Consider the following 10,827-nt stretch of genomic DNA (forward strand, 5'->3'; position numbering starts at 1 on the left):
ACGCTTAAAACCTGCACCGTCCCGTACCTCTGCCCATTGAACTATCTAATTATCATGGCTATTAGATTCGGGGCAGTCGACGCAAAAACCTTCGACGAACTATGCACCAAGACTCTTCCTAAGACCGTACCATTAGTTGATTGGGTCCATGCCCTGCAACCAGTGTTCCCACAGTTTTCGACGTTGGTTGAAGTACAACTAGATAAGCCGACCACTAGAGGGTCGACCTCATGGGCCCTCAAGAATTTCACCCCCGCCATCGGTTTGAAAGAGCGCTTCAGACCTCATGACTTGCGGTATGGTGCTGCTATTGAGGTCAACAACCTGCAAGATCTTCCTGCCCGCAACGAGTTTCACACTAGGGAGGCTCTCGGGCACAGCTGGAAGGCCCTCTGAGTAACCCAGCAGAGGACCCAACTTAACGACCACACCCCCCAGCATCTAGGATATGGAAGTTTCTGGTAACAATTGGCCTGATCATTGCCTCTGACACATCATTGCAACCCTCGTTCTTCTCCTCGTCTTCGTTGTTATCATTGTTGTCGTCCGCCGTCGTCCGTCCTCGTCTCTATTGTTATCCTTCTTTTCGTCGCCCTCGTCCTTTATTAGTCTTTGTTGCGGGTGAAGAAACAGTACTCACAATACTCACAATACTATGGCATACAAGAAGCTGAGCGCGTCTTTAGTAAAACCGAAATTGAGCAAAAGCGGAGATTTCTGTTTAATGGGAACGACTCTGACGTCTCGAATAGCTAGCCCTTCTACAACACGAACAAATGAATTCAACTCTGCAGCTGGACAGACGACGACACCCAAGCTGCCAGACGCTGATCTGAGGACAATTTTGATCGCCCTGGCACACCAAAAATGGGTAATGTAGACGAGTAAAACTTGCCTTCAAACACATTGAATACGCCCGAGACCTCGATCTGCTGGTGGACGGCGAAGTCTGCCGACTTCGTCAACTTCCTGAGCTCACATGGTCTGTAATAAAAGCACAATCTCAAGAGGATTTCACTGAATATGACAAATTTTGCCGCGGAACGCCATTGGCCAGATGTCTGTGGATTACGGACCTTCACTTCTCTTGATATTCGCTGTGTGGACGGAGCTTACATATACCTATGCGCTATCCGCGCGGTGAGTGGTTACTGGCTATTCAGGCGCATAGTCAGGGCAATAATAATAGGAAGACCACAGACATCAGTGAAGATACAGTGAAGAGGCGCACCTCACGCGTATGCTGTTCGAATACATAGAGCCAGCAATTCCTGCTGGCGCTAACAGGAAAGCTGATTTCTCGGCTCAATTTCTTTGGATTCTTCCTGCTCCGCAATGATTTTCTGCGCAATTGTTCAGGTAATGACAAAATCTCAAAGCTGCATTAATAGGCGAGTGATGGTCGTAAGATATTGCATTCAAATGTGCGCTGGCTTCACTGCATGTACAAACATTCGAGGGGGTCACCCCTCTGTAGCTGGTGATTCCAATCGGGAAGACTAATCGCAACTCCTTGTCCTCTGTGGATTTCGGTCAGTGTCAAAAGACTTCCTGATGGAAAACGAAGGTACTGGAGATGTCTGAGAGATGTCTCAATGGTTGTTACCTGGGGCTGTACATTTGGCCACGATGTCCCACTTGCCATAGAAGGAATAAGCCGAAGTAGCAAACCGTATACATATATACACACACCAATGTGAATTGTAAACCGAACTTTTCGAGGGAATTCATGGGTTCAATGTTTGTAGGCAACTTCCATTTGGAGACGGACTTGTCCTGACTAATCCGAACGGCTTTCACAAAGACAATACCCGGATCTATCTCCGGCCTATGACCACTCTTGATCTCAAAGACGCCTTATATCCTTTCAAAATCTTCCCGCAAACCAATTTCTAAATCTTCCTCGCAACACACCTCAACCTCACATAACTAATCATATGCCCCCCGCCCGGCACAGCACACACATGCTCCAACACATCCGCCACCTCCCTCACACACTTCTCCCTCTCCCCCTCATCCTCCACCGCGTCCAGCAGCTCCTTGCCCATCAACCGGCACCACCCCTCCACGCCGCCCTTGTCCGCGATCGTCGGCCGCCACTCGCGCTCAATCTTCTCGACCTTCCATCCGCCCACCTCCTTCTCAAGGGCATTCGTCAGCCACGCCTCGTCGGGGAAGAACCAGGGATCGACCTCCTTCGCCTTGTCGATGCCCACGCGCCGCGAGACGGCCATGAGTAGCGCGGTGCGCATCTCGCAGACGCAGCCGAGGCCGCCCATCTCGAGGACGAGCGGCGCGCCCGGGAGGAGGGCGTCGCGGACGGCGGTGAAGACGGGGATCTGGGCGCCGGGCGGGCGGAGGATCCAGTGCAGCGCGGCGTTTGAGAAGGCTTTCGTGAAGGTTGGGGTTTGGAGGGCGGGGGTGGAGGAGGTTGCGATCTTGGTCGCGTCGAGGACTGGGGATGTGTTAGTAGGTGGGTGGAGTCTTGGAGGCGGGTGAAGGGTACCTTCGAACTTGCAGTTGGAGAGGCCGGCGTCTGCGACGAGTTTCTCGGCGGCGGTGATCATGGACGGGGAGGCGTCGATGCCGTGGAGCGAGCCGGTGCCTTGAGATAGGATCTTGCCGAACTCGACGTCGAGGATGCCGTCTTACAGTTTGTTAGCGTATGTGACTTGGTGGGCCTGGAAGAGATAGGGGGCTCACCACCGCAGCCAATGTCGAGGATGACGTCGTCCTTCTGGACGTCGAGCCATCCGACGACTTTGGTCGCGAGCTTTGGGACGAACGAGGCAGAATGTTGGTACGCCTGCGACGTGTAAGTCAGTAGTTCATCGCAAGTGCTTGGATGGTGGAGTTGGACTGAAGGGAGCTCACCTCCGTCGTCCACTTGTCTTCCTTTTGTGCGGCCATGATTAGGTTTCTAGGTCTGATTCTGATTGAAGTTGAAGCTGCTTGGCTCAAGAAACATCAATTTATGGAATTCAAGCTCCTTAAGTACTTGCCTTGAAGGACTTACACCTGCGCGCGTCAAACGAGGTGAAGTCAGAATGGATGGCACCCCGCAGTCCGATCTCGGACCAGCCTCAGCGGCCGCAGCCCCGCATCTCCAAACCACTTACACGGCAGGGGCTACCCGAAAGTCAATCAATTGGCATCTTATATCCGGGAAATACGATTCAGCTTGGAATAAGCGGCCTCCAATGGGGCGTTTTGCATTAAATATCCGTCGCGAAATCGGCCAGACGTTGGGGTGTCATTGATGTCCTTTTCACTCCATAGTGCTACATAGCTGACGCAGTAATCCCGGCCAACGCCTACACTGAGAGCTACTCTCCGGACCTAGTCAATCTCAAGCAGCTTGTACTTGTCATCTCCCAAAGCATCCTCGACCCTCTTCATGATGGAGAGAACCTTCTCCTCCTCCAACCTCCTGCCGACGACCTGAACTCCAACGGGGAGACCGTGCATGTCCTTGGCGTTGTACAGCTTATACGCGCCCTGAGCGATGCCGTTCAGCTTCTTGATGTTGAAGTCCGCAGGGAGCTGGTCTAGGTCCTTGTCTACGTGGGTCACGGGGATGACGCCGGCGGTGTAATCGAGCTACACACTCTGTTAGCGGAAAACCGCGATTCAACACAGCCCATGCAAGACTCACCAGGTTGAAGAGGAAAGTGTACCCGCAGCTGCTGCAGGCGTCCTTCATACCGTCATGCGGCACAGCGGGCGTCGCGTTGGGCGGGGTGATGAGGAAGTCGACCTCGACCTTGTTCCACCAGTTGAACCAGTCCAGCCGGTGCGCCTCCCTCCGCGCGACGAGCTTCCAGTTCTCAAACGCCGTCTGCGGGCGCCAGTCGCGGATCAGGTCCGCCCAGATGGCGTCCCGGCGGACGTACTTCACCCACAGGTAGTACGCGTACCGCAGCGGGCCGGGCAGGTTCATGAGGAACTTCATCTGCGCGGCGCCGGGGTCGTTCCACTCGCCGGCGCGGAAGAAGGAGTCGAACATTTTGCACCCGTCGGCGTTGAGCGCCAGCGCCGCCGTCTTGAGCGCCTCGTACGGCGACGGCGGGCTGATCTCGACGATCTCGTGGCCGTCCTTCCGCAGCGCGACCTCGACCATCTCGAGCGCGCGGCGGCACGCCGGGCTGGGGTCGACCACGCAGTCGGTGCGCATGACGCCCACCCGCAGCCTGGGCTTTTCAAGGTACTCCTTCTCGACGTCGTCCCGCCACGCCAGTGGGTGCACGCTGTAGTCGTATTTCCACGGCTCCATGTCGACGACGGCGCGGGTGAAGTACCGCAGGTCGTCGAGGGTCCGCGTCATGGGGCTGTACACCGAGGGCACGCCCTCCTGGCCGGGCATGCTCGTGCAGAAGCCCAGCTTCGGCCAGCGGCCCGTCGAGCAGCGGAGGCTGTAGCAGCCGGAGAAGTGAGCGGGGGCGCGCACGCTGCCGGCGACGTCGCTGCCGATGCCGATGCGTCCGCCCATCGCCAGCAGCGCGCTCTCGCCGCCCGTAGAGCCTCCCGGGGAGTACTTCGTGTTGTGCGGGTTCGTGCACCGGCCCCAGACGTCGTTGGTGGACTCGAAGCTGAGGAGGGTGATGGGCAGATTCGTCTTGACGTACGGCACCGCGCCGGCGTCCTTCAGCAGCCGCACCACAGGGCCGTCCAGCGGCGTCTTGTTCCCCACGAAGCTGCTGAAGCCAACGGTGGTGTCGTAGCCGCCCACCACGATGGTGTCCTTGAGGCTGACGGGGATGCCAGCCAGGGGCCCCTTCATGTTGATCGAGCCGTCCTCAACCCACTTCTCGGCGTCCGAGATCATAATCTCCGTGAGGCAGTTCGTGCGCTCATGAGCCTTGAGGGCGACCTTGCCGTAGGTTTTCAGGATGTCAATTGGCTTCAGGACGGTCCTGTGGACATCTTGTACGAGCTCGCCGATGGGCCTGTCTAGGATCTGGCGGTCTTGAGATGAGAAAGGGCCCTGGTAGGCTGTGAGGCGGCTGATCCTATCCGCGCGTTCTGACTGCTTGAATTTGCTGGAATCGTGTTAGTGACCCCGGCATTCATTCTGAGGGGCTGGATGTTGGGGTAGCTTGGCTGACCAGTCACGGCGGTGTTGGAGATAGTCCAATGGGTAGACCATCTTGTAAGCTGTAAGTGGGTTGTGAGTAGGTGATCACTGGGTTGAGGTGAAGTTAGTACTAGCTCCCGAGTGAGATGAGACGAGGAGAGCTCGAACTACGAGAGATGGTGTGTAAAAGGTGAGGATTGCATTGGGACACCTCAAGGGAGAAAGGGGACTACTTACACCGGTCACGGGGGGTTCTAGCCGGAGCCGCGGGGAAGCCCCGCTCGCCTTATCGGAACTGGGGAAAGGAGCGCAGGGCGCACTGGCTTATCTCACCTCACCTGTTGGCCCGCTGATATCCGTTTGAAACTTCCCTGTTGGGCCACGGTTTAGCGGCGCTGGCTCAGCGTTGGGGCCCACTTCTTCGGTCCTCTGCGCCCTGAACTGTCGGTGCGGGTTCGGTTGACGGGTGTTTGGTGTCTGCAATAATAGGCAGGCCTTTCCGGGGCACGGACGACGCTGATGATGTGCATCTTGTCCGTCTGAGCACTCTGGTCGTGTTGTGAGTTTGCGTTTGTTATCACGATGTACGTATTCAAGTAACAATAACCATAAACCTGCTGAATTTCATGTAAAGAATTGCTTTTAGTGATCACAGTATGCCCGGTATGCATCCACCCTTCAACCATGCGTAACCCCCGTCTAAACGACTGGTCTTCTCTCGTTTCTGTAATGGTCCGCGATCAAGAACGCCAACTCAAGCGCCTGCTTCTCGTTCAGTCTCGGGTCGCAGAAACTGGTGTAGTTTGTCGACAGGTCATCCTCGTCCAGTCCCTCACTGCCACCCAGACACTCCGTGACCGCATCGCCAGTCAACTCCAAATGCACACCACCGAGGTAACTTCCCTGCTCCTTGTGAATCCGTAGCGTCTCCTGAAGCTCCTCAAAAATGTCCCGGAACCGACGTGTCTTGATGCCGCCCCCAGTCGAGACCGTGTTGCCGTGCATGGGGTCGCACTGCCAGACAACGCAGCGGCGGTACTCGCTGTCCTCAACAGCTCTGATATGCGCAGGCAGAAGAGAGCGCACCTTGGCGGCACCATAACGAGTGATGAGGGTGATCTTGCCCGGCTCCTTGTCCGGGTTGAGGGTGCGGAGCAGAGCGAGCAAGTCGTCGGTGGGCGTGGTGGGGCCGACCTTAATGCCGATGGGGTTCGCGATGCCCCTGAAGAACTCGACATGCGCGCCGTCGATCTGACGGGTGCGGTCGCCGATCCAGAGGAAGTGCGCCGAGGTGTCGTAGTACTCCTTCTTGGTCTCGGCGGCAGCACCACCGCCGTTGAGTGTGGGGCGCGGGGCCGGCGTCTCCAGCAGGCGGGTCAGCGGCTGCTCGTATTCTAGAAGCAAGCCCTCGTGGCTGGTGAAGAGGTCGACGGTGTCGAGCTTGTCACTCTTGTCGGCGCCGATTGTGTGGAGGAAGCGGAGCATGTCGGTCAGGGAGAGGACGGCTTCTGAGTACTTCCTCTTGAGCTCCGGGTCCCGGACGTGACCGAGGCCCCAGTCGAGCGGTCTGTGGAGATCGGCTATGCCGGATGAGAGAGATGCTCTGATGTAGTTGAGGGTTGCTGATGAGTACTGGTAAGCCCTATTTTTGTTAGCATAGGTTACTTGAAGCTTTTATAATGAGGGCGACTCACTTAACCAGTCTTTGAGGGTCAATGGTCCGCTCATCGACGTGGAAGCCGTTGAGAATATCGCCCCGGAAAGACGGCAGCTCCACACCGTCCACCATCTCAGTCGGACTAGACCTGGGCTTCGCATACTGGCCAGCCATGCGCCCAATGCGGACGACGCGCTTGTCGGCACCCCAAATGAGGACCAGACTCATCTGCAGCAGGAGCTTAATCTTCGACTCGATGGTGTTTTGCTCACAGTAGTCGAAGAGCTCGGCGCAGTCGCCGCCCTGCAGCAGGAAGGCCTCACCCAGAGCCACATCGCGGAGGTGCTGCTTCAGGGCGACGATTTCCTTGGGGTGAACAATGGGAGGCAGACGGCCGAGTTCCTTGACCGACTTCTGGAGCGCCGCCTCGTCTGGGTATGCGGGTGACTGTTTGATGGGTTTTGACCGCCAGGAATCAGGCGACCAGGTCGTGGAGGAGGACATGGCGGTGTTTGTGAGGGTCTATGAGGAAGACGGCGTTTGCTAAGAGGAGGTTCAACGACAGAAGGAGGAGTCGATTGAGGGGAAGGAAGGAGTTGTAAAGCTGTCAGAGAAGTGAAGCAGCTCAATGCAAAGACGGAATGACTCTTTTGAGAGCAGGAGCCATCCGCATAGTGAGTCAGTCTTATTCAATGGGCAGCAGAATGCAGGGACATGAACAATGTGGCTCAATGGGCAGCACAGGGGAGAAAAATCGAACATGCAACGGTGCGGAAGTCAAATTGGCCAATGGCGGCAGGCAATTTACGCCATGCAAAAATAAACCAGGAACCAGAGCATCCGTCCAGCCCGCGGAACCTAGCAAGTTAGTGCTTAAAGTTGCACCACCTTGCGATTTCCCCAGGGCAACGCTGTGCCGAAGCCTACCGGACCTTCTCAGATGGCTCACCGTCGGTGAGGGCGACACCTACGCCAAAGCTTCCCCTCTGTGGTGCCCCTCCCCCCGTCACATCCCCCACCTCGAACTGCCCCACCACAAATTCCAAACTGCCTGCCCTGTGCACTCAAGTCAGCTTCGCACTTGCTGCTGCTGCTGGACGTGCCTCCGCGATTGCGAACCTCACAGCTACATCAGACTGCACACTACCCACGACCTCACGCCCTCGCACACCCGACGACCGAACGATTACCCGAATAGCCACAAACATGTCCGAGAAGCAGCCCCCTGCCGTTGTCGAGGGTGCCACCGGCGGTGACGTCGAGGAGGAGGTCCAGCACGCCAAGTCCGCCGAGGACCGCAAGGCCGCTTCCGCGCTCGCGAGCCTCGACGCCCGCGGCGACGATGCTTCCGAGGACAAGGTCGACGCCGAGGCTGCGCAGAAGGCCATCAAGGGTCTGGGAGGTGCCACGGCCGCCAAGAAGGAGGTCAAGAACGTCAAGGTCGACGCTGCCGACGTGACGCTGCTGGTCAGTAGCCCTCCAGATCTACCTTTAGCAGACAGAGAACCGCATTTCCGAGGGGGAACCCCCGGGAAGAGATAAGATTTACTTTTGCTAACGGATCCATTGCAGGTTGACGAGCTGGAACTCCCCAAGGCCAAGGCGACAGAGCTGCTGAAGGCCAACGACGGCGATGCGGTCAAGGCGATGAAGGCGTACATTAGCGCATGAAATGAGGAATTGGGACGGAATATCGGCAAGGATATAGAGTTGAAAGTCTAGATTGAGACACAAGATTATTCGTGTTATACCTTGGTACGTCAACCTTGGCTTCGTCACTTGCAGCGGCAAGCTAACCTCGGACCAGATCAGATGACCAAAAAGTCAAGCTTGAATTTACATAAAATGAAACATGCTCGCTACCAAGTGAAGGACATTTAGATGTTTAGAGTCGCCTCGTCTGCAGTGACCTCGAACTTCTGGCAAACCTCGTTGGTTTGTTCTCGAGGTAGACATACAATTGACAGCCCACGCCATGATTCTATACCAAACGAAGGAGGAAACCAATCTTTCTGAAATGAACCACTGACCACAGTCTAGTCTGCCCTCGGTCTGGGCATGATGTCGTCCATCTTCACACATTTGGGCGCCCACAAGTCAGTCTCGTCGCCCATCCAAGAGGGCCCTCGCCCCGGCATCCCATAGCCCGGGCCCCTGTGTCCACCTCCATATCCCGGCCCGCGTCCTTTGCCCGGAGGCGGCCCCGGCCTCGGCTCCGTTCCATTCCCAGGCCCGTCCCTAGGCGGAGGCCTCGGCCGTCTGCCGCCCCAGACCGACTTCAAAAGCGGCCACATGGGGATGTAACACCGCTCATCCCACTCGCAAACCTTGTCGCACCTGATGAATTCTCCCTCCCATCCGACCCAGGCCCTCAAACCCCGTACACTGTCCTCCCACCTCTCTGCCAGCTTCACCAGTCTCGCACCGGCACCCTCTTCCAGCGCGTACCAAGCCCTCTCGACCTCGAATCCGACTTCCAGCAACACACCGCAAATCCCGCCCATGACCTCCTCGGCAGCGTCTCTGAGATCTGTCTCCCATGGCTTCATAGGAATATCAACCAGCAGCCTTGTGTACCGATACCGGCATCTCGAATACGTCTCCCCGAAAAGCGGCCCCTGAACGTCCCACGTTCCCCTGTCAATCTCGTTCGGATACTCCAGGAACGAAACCAAGAACATGTGGCTCTGACCCCTCAACTTGTACAGCCACTCCCTCACCTCGGTGACATTGCCCTCGTCTCCCGCCCACCTCGACGCCTTCTCAAGCGCCATCAGATGCCCAGCATTCCTCTGCACAATCTCCGCAAACACATCGACCCAGACCATGCCACTACACCTCCCCCCTTCCAGCACATCCCTCAACATGGCCTCAGTCTCCCCTCTCACCCTCGCTGCCGCTTGCTCACTCACGCCCTCGAGATGGTGCAGCCTCCTCCTCCTCCCAAGCTCATTCATCGCAACGCTCCTATTCCCCCCGTCCAGCCCGCTCCAGAACCCCTCCTGCGTCAGATTCAACCTCTTACCCTCCTCCTCCACGAGCGACCCCCAGAACCTGCCCGAATACCAGCTTGTGATCCCGCAAGCCGTAACCTTCGCCCTCGTCTCTCCCCTCCCAGGCCCCATCCCGCTGCCCCCATAATGCCACGTCCCCGAGGAAAACCATCCCCACCCCTGGCTCTGCAGGAACGGCTCCCGGTCGGAGGGCCCCATGATCCCGCGCCAGTTCGGCGGCACGGCAGGCTTCGTCGGGCTGACAGGCCGATCCGTCCGCGTAGGCTGCGGCGGGAGCGGGTACACCGAGGTTGGCACACTTCCCTTCACCTCGCCACCACCCTTCTTCTCCCCTACACCATTGCCGTCGTCACCGTTCTCATCCACCCCTTCCGCCTTAACCTCCCTCATCTGTGGCGCCGTCACATTCCCCCTACTAACCAAGCTCAAACTCCCGCTCCCGAAATCGCACCAAATCACCTCAAACCCAGCATTCATCCTCACCACCCCCTCGAACCCGCCCACGCCCCCGAGGCCCCGTTCCGCAAGCCAGTCACACAGCCCCATCGCCCGCTCGTACTCCGGCTCCAGGCCCCTCCACATCCCACCACCGCTATCCGGGCCGGTCACGTTGCCGTACAGGTGCAGCATCTGCGTGTCCAGCTGCCCGAGCCCCATCAGCGCCGCCGACTCCCCGTCAAAGTAAAGCGCCTTGACGGGCTGCGTCGTCTGGTAGCTCAGCATGAAGCTCTGGCGGGTTGAGCCCATGATCCCGTAGGCCATCTCTCTGTGTCCGGCGTCAGACAACTTCTCGCGATACGTGCGCCATTCTCAAACGGGTATTCACACGAAGACTCACATATCAAAAGCAAGCCATTCCGGACTCGGCGCGTCCTCCTCGTCCATCCGCCCGTGATACAGCAGCGTAAATGCCGGAATTTCCACCGCGGCCATCGTGTGCCCGTTAGGAAACACGGTGTTGCTCCACTGCTGGAGCAGCCCGTACGCCGACGCGAACAGATGCGGCGCCGGCGACGAGAAATTGAGGCCCCGTCTCCACGAATCCTGCTGCAGATGTTCATGTTTCGGTATTCCCGCGCCAA

General features: G+C 57.5%; 4 protein-coding genes across 4 annotated transcripts; 1 reads left to right on the forward strand and 3 right to left on the reverse strand.

Annotated features, from left to right (window-relative positions):
* Positions 1-1,892: 1,892 nt before the first annotated feature.
* On the reverse strand, positions 1,893-2,910 carry COL26b_008579 (uncharacterized protein; the record flags this gene model as incomplete). Its single annotated transcript, XM_053181333.1, has 4 exons — positions 1,893-2,455; positions 2,507-2,647; positions 2,704-2,806; positions 2,875-2,910. 4 exons carry the CDS (start codon positions 2,908-2,910, stop codon positions 1,893-1,895), a joined length of 843 nt encoding a protein of 280 aa, XP_053034727.1.
* Positions 2,911-3,339: 429 nt separating this feature from the next.
* COL26b_008580 (uncharacterized protein) lies at positions 3,340-5,146 on the reverse strand (the record flags this gene model as incomplete). Its single annotated transcript, XM_053181334.1, has 3 exons — positions 3,340-3,600; positions 3,656-5,039; positions 5,106-5,146. 3 exons carry the CDS (start codon positions 5,144-5,146, stop codon positions 3,340-3,342), a joined length of 1,686 nt encoding a protein of 561 aa, XP_053034728.1.
* Positions 5,147-5,773: 627 nt separating this feature from the next.
* On the reverse strand, positions 5,774-7,235 carry ARO8 (Aromatic/aminoadipate aminotransferase 1; the record flags this gene model as incomplete). Its single annotated transcript, XM_053181335.1, has 2 exons — positions 5,774-6,716; positions 6,769-7,235. The coding sequence occupies 2 exons, from the start codon at positions 7,233-7,235 to the stop codon at positions 5,774-5,776; spliced, it is 1,410 nt and encodes a 469-aa protein (XP_053034729.1).
* A 702-nt stretch (positions 7,236-7,937) lies between these two features.
* COL26b_008582 (uncharacterized protein) lies at positions 7,938-8,402 on the forward strand (the record flags this gene model as incomplete). The annotated part of the gene is made up of 2 exons (XM_053181336.1): positions 7,938-8,198; positions 8,304-8,402. 2 exons carry the CDS (start codon positions 7,938-7,940, stop codon positions 8,400-8,402), a joined length of 360 nt encoding a protein of 119 aa, XP_053034730.1.
* Between the last annotated feature and the right edge of the window lie 2,425 nt (positions 8,403-10,827).

The sequence above is a fragment of the Colletotrichum chrysophilum genome (genome assembly GCF_026319265.1).
Source record: "Colletotrichum chrysophilum strain AFK26 chromosome Unknown scaffold_76, whole genome shotgun sequence".
Taxonomy (NCBI): Eukaryota; Fungi; Ascomycota; class Sordariomycetes; order Glomerellales; family Glomerellaceae; genus Colletotrichum; species Colletotrichum chrysophilum.